The sequence below is a fragment of the Nerophis lumbriciformis genome, linkage group LG29 (assembly GCF_033978685.3).
Source record: "Nerophis lumbriciformis linkage group LG29, RoL_Nlum_v2.1, whole genome shotgun sequence".
Taxonomy (NCBI): Eukaryota; Metazoa; Chordata; class Actinopteri; order Syngnathiformes; family Syngnathidae; genus Nerophis; species Nerophis lumbriciformis.
The window spans coordinates 23257494-23272191 of NC_084576.2; the positions used below are offsets into that span (position 1 = coordinate 23257494).

At 37.0% G+C, this 14698-nt stretch overlaps 1 protein-coding gene across 3 annotated transcripts in view; it reads right to left on the reverse strand.

The window, feature by feature from the left end:
* Positions 1-14698, reverse strand: part of LOC133572062 (voltage-dependent calcium channel subunit alpha-2/delta-4-like) — a 70414-nt gene that overhangs the window by 1049 nt on the left and 54667 nt on the right. For 2 of the 3 annotated variants that reach the window (XM_061924716.1, XM_061924715.1), the window contains 10 exons: positions 14328-14389; positions 10328-10342; positions 10199-10243; positions 10074-10136; positions 6384-6454; positions 6215-6290; positions 4406-4458; positions 1412-1467; positions 1276-1296; positions 1094-1211 (listed from right to left, as the gene is read on the reverse strand). In XM_061924716.1, the coding sequence (XP_061780700.1) occupies positions 1094-1211; positions 1276-1296; positions 1412-1467; positions 4406-4458; positions 6215-6290; positions 6384-6454; positions 10074-10136; positions 10199-10243; positions 10328-10342; positions 14328-14389 (580 nt within the window). The remainder of the gene's footprint in view (positions 1-1093; positions 1212-1275; positions 1297-1411; positions 1468-4405; positions 4459-6214; positions 6291-6383; positions 6455-10073; positions 10137-10198; positions 10244-10327; positions 10343-14327; positions 14390-14698) is intronic. The other variant, XM_061924717.1, reaches the window with a different exon arrangement.

Below are 14698 nucleotides of genomic sequence, written 5' to 3' on the forward strand. Positions count from 1 at the left end.
GAGAGGCAATAGTGTAATAGCATCTTTAGTGTTTGTAAAAAAAATAAGCATTAACTTCAGGGGGGCGTGAGAGGCATTAGCGTGAATGTGAAAATATATCTTGACATACAGGAATATAATTCACTTTAGGGGGGTTGTGAAAAAATGATTTCCCCTATGAAAACATAACTGAGCAAGTTCCTAACAGCCCCTTTAATGCAATGCTTCATAAATAGTGGGGTGGGGGAGGGGGCGTGAGAGACAATAGTGTAACAGCATCTTTAGTGTTAGTAAAGAACCGTCTTGACACATACAGATAAGAAACAAGCAATAACTTAAGGGGGGCGTGAAACAAATTCTGTCCCTTGGGGGGGGGGGGGGGGGCGTGAGAGGCATTAGCGTGGTGGCATATATCTTGACACATACTGATAAATATTCACTTCAGAGGGGTCGTGAAAAAAAAAATTCCCCTCGAAAAATGTAACCGTGGCCAAGTTCCAAACAACCCATTTGAAATGGTGGGGGGGTGTGAGAGGCAATAGTGTAAACTGTAATAATATCTTTAGTGTTAGTAAAAAACTATCTTGACACATACAGATAAAAAACAAGCAATAACTTAATGGGGGGTGGGAAAAAAAATTCTGTCCCTTAGGGGGGCGTGAGAGGCAATAGCGTGATAGCGTATATCTTGACACATACAGATAAATACTCACTTCAGAGGGGGTGTGGAAAAAAAATCCCCTAGAAAAATGTAACTGAGCAAGTTCCAAACAGCCCATTTAACGCCATGCTTCTGAAATGGTGGTAGGGGGGAGCGTGAGAGGCAATAGTGTAATAGCATCTTTAGTGTTAGTAAAGAACTATCTTGACACATAAATAAGAAATAAGCATTAACTTCAGGAGGGGGGGGGGGGGGGTGAAAAAAATTATGTCCCTTGGGGGGGCGTGAGAGGCATTTGTGTATTAGCATCTTTAGTGTTAGTAAAGAACTATCTTGACACATAGATAAGAAATAAGCATTAACTTCAGGAGGGGGTGAAAATAATTATGTCCCTTGGGGGGCGTGAGAGACAATCATTGAGAGCCACTGCCATAGGAGAAGAAAAGTGTGTACTTTTGGCAGCGTCCACACTTGATGATGCTGTTGGCCTCGCTGATGGAGGAGTCCAGCATGAAGGCGGGGTAGGAGGTCTCACACGGGACCAGCGCCTCCACCTTCTTCTGCTTGTGACCTGCAACATGCACGCCCGTCACAACATGGCCTCCGGGGGACGCGGCGTGAGGACATGAACTTACTGGTGTGATAGCCGGCCTTGGCTGGATGAGGAGGAAGATGACGCAACACAGGAAGTGATGACATGAATGGATGGTGAATGAATGAGGAGGGCGTGAGTCTGCCCCCTGCAGGCCAGGAGGGATGTGAGAGTCTTACCGTCCACTAAGTAGTCCGAGTGCCAGAAGAAACACCAGCTGAAGTCCAGCAGGAACCTGAACACAACATTTAGAGTTCTCATCAACACATCACTGCTTCTCTATTAGTTTCTCTCACGCCCCCCTTAAGAGGCAGCCCTTTTCTCACCCCCCCAATGTGAATGTTTATTTAATAATCTATCTGTACATGTGAAGAGATACGTTATTACACTATTGCCTCTCACGCCCCCTGAAGTGAATGTTTGTTTATTTGTATCTTTATACACTATTACCTCTCACGCCCCCCCGAAGTGAATGTTTGTTTATTTGTATCTTTATACACTATTACCTCTCACGCCCCCCGAAGTCAATGTTTGTTTATTTGTATCTTTATACACTATTACCTCTCACGCCCCCCGAAGTCAATGTTTGTTTATTTGTATCTTTATACACTATTACCTCTCACGCCCCCCGAAGTCAATGTTTGTTTATTTGTATCTTTATACACTATTACCTCTCACACCCCCCCGAAGTCAATGTTTGTTTATTGGTATCTTTATACACTATTACCTCTCACGCCCCCCCGAAGTGAATGTTTGTTTATTTGTATCTTTATACACTATTACCTCTCACACCCCCCCCGAAGTCAATGTTTGTTTATTTGTATCTTTATACACTATTACCTCTCACACCCCCCCGAAGTCAATGTTTGTTTATTTGTATCTTTATACACTATTACCTCTCACGCCCCCTGAAGTGAATGTTTGTTTATTTGTATCTTTATACACTATTACCTCTCACGCACCCCGAAGTGAATGTTTGTTTATTTGTATCTTTATACACTATTACCTCTCACGCCCCCCCGAAGTCAATGTTTGTTTATTTGTATCTGTCAAGATATATGCTATTGCATCTCACACCCCCCTTTGAAGTGAATGTTAATTCATTACCGTTTGTCTCTGTCAAGATTTACGATATTGCGTCTCACGCCCCCAAAGTGAATGTTTGTTTATTTGTATCTTTATACACTATTACCTCTCACGCCCCCCCCCGAAGTGAATGTTTATTTATTTGTATCTGTCAAAATATACGCTATTGCATCTCACGCCCCCCTTTGAAGTGAATGTTTATTTATTTGTATCTTCATACACTTACCTCTCACGCCCCCCGAACTGAATGTTTATTTATTTGTATCTGTCAAGATATATGCTATTGCCTCTAATGCCCCCTGAAGTAAATGCCTGAAGTGAATGTTTATTTATTTGTCTTTCAAGATATATGCTATTGCCTCTCACTCCCCCCCTGAAGTAAATGCTTATTTATCTGTATCTGTCAAGATATTTGCTATTGCCTCTCACGCCCCCCTGAAGTAAATGTTTATTTATTTGTGTCTGTCAAGATATATGCTATTGCCTCTCACGCCCCCTTGAAGTGAATGTTTATTTGTATCTGTCAAGATATATGCTATTGCCTCTCATGCCCCCCTTAAAGTGAATGTTTACTTATTTGTATCTTTATACACTATTACCTCTCACGCCCCCCGAAGTAAATCTTTATTTGTATCTGTCAAGAGTTATGCTATTGCCTCTCATGATCCCCTCTGAAGTAAATGTTTATTTATTTGTATCTTTATACACTATTACCTCTCACGCCCCCCGAAGTAAATGTTTACTTATTTGTATATGTCAAGATATATGCTTTTGCATCTCACGCCCCCCTTGAAGTGAATGTTTATTTATTTGTATCTTTATACACTATTACCTCTCACGCCCCCCGAAGTAAATGTTTACTTATTTGTATATGTCAAGATATATGCTTTTGCATCTCACGCCCCCCTTGAAGTGAATGTTTATTTATTCGTATCTTTATACACTATTACCTCTGACGCCCCCCCGAAGTAAATGTTTATTTATTTGTATCTGTCAAGATATATGCTATTGCCTTTCATGCCCCCCTGAAGTAAATGTTTATATATTTGTATCTATCAAGATATATGATATTGCCTCTCATGCCCGCCCCCTTGAAGTGAATATTTATATCCGTCAAGATTCAAGCTATTGCCTCTCACGCCCCCCGAAAGAAATGTTTATTTATTTGTATATGTTATTGCCTCTCACACCCCCCCTAAAGAAAATGTCTATTTATTTGTATCTGTCAAGATATATGCTATTACCTGTCACGCCTCTCTTTGAAGTGAATGTTTATTTATTTGTATCCGTCAAGATATACGCTATTGCCTCTCACGCCCCCCCCTGAAGTGAATGTTTATCTGTATGTATCTTTATACGCTATTGCACTATTGCCTGTCACACACTCCCAAAGGGAATGTATATTTATCTGTATATATCTTTATATGCTATTGGCTCTCACGCCCCCCCCCCCCACATATATCATGGCGCTATTTAAGAAGCACTGCTTTAAAGTTAAGTAAAGTAATTTTCGGCTACTTTACCCTCCTTTGGACACGGGTGAGCCTGTCTCAAGTAACGATGGCCCCCTTGGGGACCTAATTTTTTTCACGCCCCCCCTGAAGTGAATGTTTGTTTTTATCTGTATGTGAAGGTTGTTCCTGACTAGCACTAAACATGCTATTACTTCTCACGCCTTTGGTTTTTGCCTTTAAAGTCCTGCAGTGCCCAAGTTTATAAATGTAAAAACAATGAAAGATTTTATGATATTAAAAAAATATCACTCTCATCACTGTGGTATTGACTATAATCTGATATGATACTTGGTATCGTTACTGTTGATATTTGTATCAATCTGCCCGCCTTTGTTTACATTCAGGAGCTCTAGCATGACTTATTGTGTCCTCGCGTGTGAGCTATTCCCGCTCCTCCAGTGATAATAGTACTTTATTTGCCATCATGGAGGAGAGGATTAGTGACTTATAAGCACTGTGGAAGGACGTTAGCCGCTACGCCTTACTACACCTCTGATTATTAACATTTCATAATCATAACAACCTTCTATGATTTAAAATGTGAATAAACTGCTAAAAATGATTATTACTCACATGAGAGCTTTGGAGAAGATCCATCGCAGTATCGTCATGGCAACGTTTAAAGGCTGCAGGAGCAAAACAAACAGTTGTACTGCAGTACACTTTTCTTTGACTTGTACATGTGCCGAGTACACAACAAGTGTAGCGAGCACACAATTTGTGTCGAGTACACAAGATGTGGCAAGTACATAAAATGTAGCGAGTAAAAAAAAAAACATGTAGTGAGTACACAAAATGTGTCGTGAGTACACAACACGTAGTGAGTACACAAGATGTGTAGTGAGTACACAATATCTAATGAGCACACAAGATGTGTAGTGAGTACACAAGATGTGATGAGTACACAACATATGGCGAGTAGACAAGAGGTAAGTACAAAAGATGTAGTGAGTACACAAGATGTGGTTAGTACACAACATATGGCGAGTAGACAAGAGGTAAGTACAAAAGATGTAGTGAGTACACAAGATGTGGTTAGTACACAACATATGGCGAGTACACAGGATGTGAGTACAAAAGATGTAGTGTGTACACAAGATGTGGCAAGTACACAACATGTGGCGTGTAAAAACATGTAGTGAGTACACTACAAGTATAGTGAGTACACAACATGTAGCGTGTAAAAACATGTAGTGAGTACACTACAAGTATAGTGAGTACACAACATTTACTGAATACACAACATGTGTAGCGAGTACAAAATAAGTGTAGCGAGTACACAGGATGTGGAGCGAGTACACAAGACATGTAACGAGTACACAAAATGTGTAGCGAGTACACTAGATGAAGCGAGTGCACAAGATGTAGCGAATGCACAAGATGTCTAGTGAGTACACAAGATTGTAGTGAGTACACAACATGTAGCGAGTACACAACGACGTGTAATGAGTATACAAGATGTGGTGAGTACACAAGATGTGGCAAGTACACAACATGTAGCGTGTAAAAACATGTAGTGAGGACACTACAAGTATAGTGAGTACACAACATTTACCGAATACACAACATGTGTAGCAAGTACAGAAGATGTGTAGCGAGTACAAAAGATGTGTAGCGAGTACACTAGATGAAGCGAGTGCACAAGATGTAGCGAGTGCACAAGATCTCTAGTGAGTACACAACATGTAGCGAGTACACAACGACGTGTAATGAGTATACAAGATGTGGTGAGTACACGAAATGTGTAGCGAGTACACAAAATGTGTCGCGAGTACACAAGATGAAGAGAGTGCACAAGATGTAACGAGTACACAAGATGTGTAGTGAGTGCACAACATGTAGCGAGTACACAATGACGTGTAGTGAGTATACAAGATGTGGTGAGTACACAAAATGTCTAGCGAGTACATAAGATGTGTAGCCAGTTCACAGGATGTGGAGAAAGTACACAAAACGTGTAGTGAGTACACTAGATGATGCAAGTGCACAAGATGTAGCGAGTACACTAGATGATGCAAGTGCACAAAATGTAGCGAGTACACAAGATGTGTAGCGAGTTCACAAGACGTGTAGTGAGTACACAAGATGTAGCGAGGTACACAAAATGTGTAGGGAGTACACTAGATGAAGCGAGTTCACAGGATGAAGCGAGTTCACAAGATGTGTAGCGAGTACACAGGACGTGTAGTGAACACACAAGACATGTAGTGTGTACACAAGACGTGTAGTGAGTACACAAGACGTGTAGTGAGTACACAAGATGTAGCAAGGTAAACACAAGATGTGGAGCGAGTACACAAAATGTGTAGCGAGTACAGAAGATATGTAGTGAGTACACAATATCTAGTGAGCACACAAGATGTGTAGCGAGTACACACTCACGCTGAGCAGAGAACGTGCACTGCTGGTGTGATGATGACTGTTCTTGCACATGGCCTGGTAGTCGAACAAGGACACTCTGGAAAAGAACACAACATAAAAGGTCAACACAACAACATAAAAGGTCAACACAACACAACTCAGGTGTGCAGTGAAAGAAGACAAGTTGTACTTTTTGAAGAATCCCATCTTGATGAGCATCGCCATGACAGAACCGTCCACCTCGCCAAAGAAGCTGCCGACCTACAAACAACAACAACAACAACACAATGTTGTGTTATTGTCAGCATCACAATTAATGATGAAGTACTTCTTCCTGCCAGCAGATGGTGCTGTTGTGTAGCGCTCTTCTACTTTGTCTTAGCTCGCTGCAACTCCATTATTCATAATTTTACACTTTTTTGTCTTTTGTTGTGTACTTGCTAAACAATATGTGTGTTTTAGTGCACGGACGTCTTCATAATTTTTTTTTTTATTAACACTTAAATATTTTTTACATATTGAACTGAATGCCCTTAGAAAAATAACATGCTTTATTATCACATTTTTTAACACCTAAATATTGCAAACATGTTTATCAACATTTAAATACTACTTAAATGTTTTAAGACTTAATTATTGCTTTTTATTAATATTAGAATATTGCTAAAATATTTTAATAAAACTTGCTAACACTTAAATAAGGATAACATTTGTATTAACATTCAAATATTGCAAACATGTTTTAATCACACTTAAATATTACCAACATGTTTTAATAACATTTAAATATTGCTAACACATTTATTAACAAACATTTAAAAAAACATTTTTTTTTAAATAATTCTTAAATATTACTAACACGTTTTAACAATGAAAATCTTGCTAACACATTTATTAACACTAAAATATTACTAAAATGTTTTATTCACACTTTAATATTGCCAACACATTTATGAACATCTAAATATTGTGAACATGTTGTTTTAAAACATTTTATTAACACTTAAATATTGCCAACATGTTTTATTAATATATTTTATTAACACTTAATTATTAACACACATTTTACTAACACTTCATAGACATCTAAATACTACAAACATGTTTTATTTACACTAAAATAATGCTATGTTTTATTAACATTCAAATACTGCTAACATATTTTAATAAATATTGCTAGTATATTTGATGAAAACTTGAATACTGCTAACATTTTTTATTAACACTTAAATATTACCAATATGTTTTAATAACACCTAAATATTGCTAACATGTTTATAAACACTGAAATATTGCTAACATATGTTCTTAACACTTAAATATTACTTACATATTTTATTAATGCTTAAATAATTCTTACATATTTTAATCATACCTAAACATCCGTCCATCCATTTTCTCCCACTTGTCCCGAACATAGCTCAAATATTTGATCAACACCTAAATATTGCTAACATGTTTATGAACACTTAAACATTACTTACATATTTTATCAATACTTAAATATTGCTAAGCTATTTCATTAACACCTAAATATTGCTAACCTATTTTATTAACATAAATATTGCTAACATGTTTATAGACACTTAAATACTGCTAACATGTTTTATTAACACTTAAATATTGCCACCATGTTTATAGACACTTCAATACTACTAACATGTTTTAGTATTACTTAAATATTGCTAACATGTTTATAAACACTTAAAAAATATTGCTCACGTGTTTATAGACACTTAAATACTACTAACATGTTTTATTAACACTTAAATATTGCTAACATATTTTTTTAAGACTTAAATATTGTTAACACTTAAAAATTGCTAAATTGTTTATAGACACTTAAATATTGCTAACATATTTTATTAAGACTTAAATATTGCTCACATGTTTATAGACACTTAAATATTGCTAACATGTTTATAGACACTTAAATATTGCTAACATATTTTATTAACACTTAAATATTGTTAACACTTAAAAATTGCTAAATTGTTTATAGACACTTAAATATTGCTAACATATTTTATTAAGACTTAAATATTGCTCACATGTTTATAGACACTTAATTATTGCTAACATGTTTATAGACACTTAAATATTGCTAACATATTTTATTAAGACTTAAATATTGCTAACATGTTAATAGACATTTAAATGTTTCTAAATTGTTTATAGACACTTAAATATTGCTAACATGTTTATAGACACTTAAATATTGCTAACATATTTTATTAAGATTTAAATATTGCTAACATGTTAATAGACATTTAAATGTTTCTAAATTGTTTATAGACACTTAAATATTGCTAACATTTTTATAAACACTTAAATATTAGTAACATGTTTATAGACACTTAAATATTGCTCACGTTTTTATAGACACTTAAATACTACTAACATGTTTTATTAACACTTAAATATTGATAACATGTTCATGGACACTTAAATATTGCTAACATATTTTCTTTAACACTTAAATATTGTTAACATGTTTATAGACACTTAAAAATGGCTAAATTGTTAATAGACACTTAAATGTTTCTAAATTGTTTATAGACACTTAAATATTGCTAAAATGTTTATAGACACTTAAATATTGTCCACCTGTTTATAGACACTTAATTATTGCTAACATCTTTATAGACACTTAAACATTGCTAACATGTTTATAGACGCTTAATTATTGCTAAAATGTTTATAGACACTTAAATATTGCTAACATGTTTATAGACACTTAAATATTGCTAACATGTTTATAGACACTTAAATATTTCTAACATTTATGGACACTTAAATATTTCTAACTTGTTTATAGACACTTAAATATTGCTAAAATACTTAATTAACACTTAAATATTGATAACATGTTTATAGACAATTATTGCTAACATGTTTATAGACACTTAAACATTGCTAACATGTTTATAGACGCTTAATTATTGCTAAAATGTTTTTAGACACTTAAATATTGCTAAAATGTTTATAGACACTTAAACATTGCTAACATGTTTATAGACGCTTAATTATTGCTAAAATGTTTATAGACACTTAAACATTGCTAACATGTTTATAGACGCTTAATTATTGCTAAAATGTTTATAGACACTTAAATATTGTTAACATGTTTATAGACACATTAATATTGCGAACACGTTTATGGACACTTAAATATTTCTAACTTGTTTATAGACACTTAAATATTGTTAACATGTTTATAGACATTAATATTGCTAACACGTTTATGGACACTTAAATATTTCTAACTTGTTTATAGACACTTAAATATTACTAACATGTTTATAGACACTTAAATATTGCTAACATGTTTATAGACACTTAAATATTGCTAACATGTTTATAGACACTTAATTATTGCTAACATGTTTATAGACACTTAAATATTGCTAACATGTTTATAGACACTTAAATATTGCTAACATGTTTATAGACACTTAAATATTGCTCACATGTTTATAGACACTTAATTATTGCTAACATGTTTATAGACACTTAAATATTGCTAACATGTTTATAGACACTTGAATATTGCTAACATATTTTATTAAGATTTAAATATTGCTAACATGGCAGCTTGTGCCTTTTCTAATGTTGGGGACTTAATTTGATGTGGCTGCGATTAAGCACTTCTTTTGGACCATGATGGCCATTAATCCTTATTAATGTTGGACTATGTTCCTCATTACTTAGCTTGATGCCCATCACACACACATTGCTGTCCTTTAACATGCTGCATGTGTGTGTGTATGTGTTAAGGTTAAGCCCCGCCCCTGGTCACGTGATGATGTGCTAAAAAAGATTAGGAGAATAAATCCAGACAGATGTTGCTGTGGAGTGGACATACTAATGAGTGTCTCACCTCTTTCCGGTCTTTGGACAGCAGAACGAAGCCGTTGGTGTCCACCAGGAAGCAGTTGAGGTCCTGCACAGGAAGTTAGTTTAGTCGTCATCTTGCGTCACGCTGGTGGTGTGACGTGTACTTACGGGACTTTCACAGCTGAGAGGACATAAACCTTCCACGTTGGAACACTGAGACACACACAGGTCAAAGGTCACTTCATCATGACGAACATGACAATCGGATGAGTAGCTAACGAAGTAAAAAGTACTCACGTCTGTGTCGCTGTCCTGCAAGATACAGAAAGAATGGTTAAATAGATCAAAGTTCAAAAGAATGAGTGGGTTCCTAAAACACAACACCAGTGAGGATTTGCTTCTCTGGGCGCCATCATCACAAAAGTCATGTGACGTACCAAATTTGGTATATTTTTAGGTACCGACCAGCACTACCGGGTACCGATTCAGCTCAACTCAAAAGCTAACATACTCCTCCCATTGGAATTGATGCACACCCTGCATCTGTGCACGTGTGCGAGTCCAAATAATGCAGAAATGTAATTGTGCATTGAAGGAATCTTTCACGCGAGTATCACTGTTACAATAAATAACTACATTTGTGTATTTTGTCATCCAATATACACATTGCACGCTACAAACCCTCAAATGTACAATAAGGTCAGATTGGGTTTTTTAATGACCCATCAAAAATGGATAGTGCTTCTTAAATATAGAAAATATGTATATATACAGTGTGTGTATCTATATATACATACTGTATATGGATATATATATATGTATATACTGTATATATGTATATTATCCATCCATCCATCTTCTGCCGCTTATCCGAGGTCGGGTCGCGGGGGCAGCAGCCTAAGTAGGGAAGCCCAGGCTTCCCTCTCCCCAGCTACTTCGTCCAGTTCTTCCCGGGGGATCCCGAGGCGTTCCCAGGCCAGCCGGGAGACATAGTCTTCCCATGTATATTATATATGTGTATATTATATATGTATATATTCAAATATTTATTAATACTAAAATATTGAAAATATTGCTAACATGTTTTGTTAACACATTTTATTAACACATATACATATATATATATATATATACACACATATAAATATATAAAGTACATAACATTGTATTGCCTTCCCTTAAATGGAAATATGTCCCTGGCTAAGATACAGTCTGTATATTATATGTATATAGATGTATATTAATAATGTGTGTGTATATGTATACATATCTAAATATTGCTAACATGTATTAATACTAAAACATTGCCAACATGTTTTGTTAACACATTTTATTAACACATATTTTTACACACACACACACACACACACACACACACACACACACACACACACACACACACACACACACACACACACATAAATATATATATATATATATATATATATATATACACACACATACACACACATATATTTATATATACACAGTATATACACATATATAGACATACACATATATATACACCGTATATACACATGTATAGACATACACACATATATATATATACACATATATATACACCGTATATACACATGTATAGACATACACACATATATATATATATATATATATACACACATATATATATACATATATATCTTGTCTTTGCAGTCTATTCAATTAAATATAAGTTGAAAAGGAAGTATATAACACATTGTATTGCCTTCCCTTAAATGGAAATATGGCCCTGGCTAAGATGGCCGACACGTAGGCAGGTCATGCACATTAGCTGCCACAATGCGCTGACATGACTACTTTTATTTCTAGTCATTCTGGGCGGTATAGCTCGGTTGGTAGGGCGGCCGTGCTGGCAACTTGAGGGTTGCAGGTTCGATCCCCGCTTCTGCCATCCTAGTCACTGCCGTTGTGTCCTTGGGCAAGACACTTTACCCACCTGCTCCTAGTGCCACCCACACTGGTTTAAATGTAACTTAGATATTGGGTTTCACTATGTAAAGCGCTTTGAGTCATTAGAGAAAAAGCGCTGTATAAATATAATTCACTTCACTTCACTTCATATATTGTATATGGATTATCTATGGTGACAGGAGTTGTGACGTAAGCGAGCGACAGGCGTCGCGACGTAAGTGAGCGACTGGCGCCGTGACGTAAGCGAGCGACTGGCATTGCGACGTAAGGCCGCTCTATGTAAGCGGGCGACAAGCCCCTTTATGTAAGCGGGCGACTGGCGCCGTGACGTAAGAGAGCGACTGGTGCCGCGACATAAGGCCCCTCTATGTAAGCGGGCGACAAGCGCCACGACGTAAGCGCATGACAGGAGTCGTGATGCAAGTGAGCGACGTCAGCGAGCGACGTCAGCGAGCGACGTCAGCGAGCGACAAGCCCCTCTACGTAAGCGCGTGACAGTAGTTGTGATGTAAGCCAGCGACGGGCGTCGCGACGTAAGCAAGTGACTAGCGCTGCAACGTAAGCGAGCGACAGGCCCCTCTTTTTTTTGTGTCCCGACCAGCTAAACAGGTAAATCCTATTGTTGATGTAGATGCCCATATCGGCTGTACACATCTACTTTACAAAAGAGAAGTGTGGGATACTTCTCTTGTTGCCTTATTTGTATCTCACTGTTATGTTGGATCCACTGTGGACTGGAGTCTCACAATATTATGTCAGACCCACTCGACGTCCATTGCATTTGGTCTCATTTGGGGGGGGGGGGGGGTTTACCAACATATGCGGTCCTCTCCAAGGTTTCTCATAGTCATTCACATCGACGTCCCACTGGGGTGAGTTTTTCCTTGCCCTTATGTGGGCTCTGTACCGAGGATGTCGTTGTGGCTTGTGCAGCCCTTTGAGACACTTGTGATTTAGGGCTATATAAATAAACATTGATTGATTGATTGATATCTCATTCATCCATTCATTTTCTACCGCTTGTCCCTTTTGGGGTGGCGGGGGGTGCTGGAGCCTATCTCAGCTGCATTCGGGCGGAAGGCGGGGTACACCCTGGACAAGTCGCCACCTCATCACAGGCTTATTTGTATCTGACTTTATTCAATGGATTTATATTATTATTTGGTGCAGCCGGGCCGGAGCAGGAGGGGATAGACAGAGAAAAAAAAGGAAGACAGAGGGGGAAATTGCGGGGACAAGAGGGGGATAAGACAGAGGGACAACAACAACAAACACACCAATAACAGCAACAAACACAACAATAGAACAGCATCAGCAAATACGTTAAGTACAAATGTGATAGTAAAAGTGAAAGCAGAGAAGCAGTTAGTGAAGTAAATATTAACACAGAAACGACAATGAACATTATTACACTACAAATTAGAGATGCGTTAAAATGTAATATCGGAAATTATTGGTATCGTTTTTTTTATTATCGGTATCGTGTTTTCTATCTTTAAATCAACATAAAAAACACAAGATACACTTACAATTAGTGCACCAACCCAAAAAAAACTTCCTCCCCTATTTACACTCATTCACACTCATTCACACAAAAGGGTTGTTTCTTTCTGTTATTAATATTCTGGTTCCTACATTATATATCAATATATATCAATACAGTCTGCAAGGGATACAGTACGTAAGCACACATGATTGTGCGTGCTGCTGGTCCACTAATAGTACTAACCTTTAACAGTTAATTTGACTAATTTTCATTAATTACTAGTTTCAATGTAACTGTTTTTATATTGTTTTACTTTCTTTTTTATTCAAGAAAATGTTTTTAATGTATTTATCTTATTTTATTTTATAAATTTTTTTAAAAAGTACCTTATCTTCACCATACCTGGTTGTCCAAATTAGGCATAATAATGTGTTAATTCCACGACTGTATATATTGGTTGATATCGGTATCGGTAATTAAAGAGTTGGACAATATCGGAATATCGGATATCAGCAAAAAGCCATTATCGGACATCCCTACTACAAATGGAGCAATACAAATACCAATAGCAATTGCCCTATTGATAATGAATAATAATAATTACCTCTATTATCAACAATACCATTGTTTCAAACGCAACAATACATATATGTAATGATAACTTGAAATACAAAAGAAAGCAGATAAATGGAGGGGAAGAAAGAGAAGCGAACTGTATTAACCTTGTAGATTGTTATAGTGACGCCGCGACATAAGCCCATGACAGGAGTCGTAATGTAAGCAAGCGACGGGCAGCGCGACGTAAGCGAGTGACAGTCGTAGCGACCCAAGCGAGTGACAGGCGCCGCGACGTAAGTGAGTCACAGGTGCTCGGCTCACCTGCTTGGTGATGTCCCAGAATCTTTTCTCCAGCAAGTCCAACGACATCTGCAGACCCACGACTGAAAGAGTAGAAAAGAACACACTGTCAAGGTAAACAAACAGCAAAGAGATGAGACCTTGTCCTAATGGAGGACATTGTCGTGTGTGTGCGGGTATTGCAGGATTGTATTTTAATTAGGGATATTGCCATGGCAACACCACACCACATGATGGCAGCACAATACAAGCCCCGCCCCTTTGAGCATTGACTAACATTTGATTGGTCGCCTTCAGCTCTGTCCTTTCATTGAGAAGTTCCACGCATGCACGCGTCAGGAATCGGGCACCAATACACACACTGCAGTACCTACGTTTGAACACTTGTCATA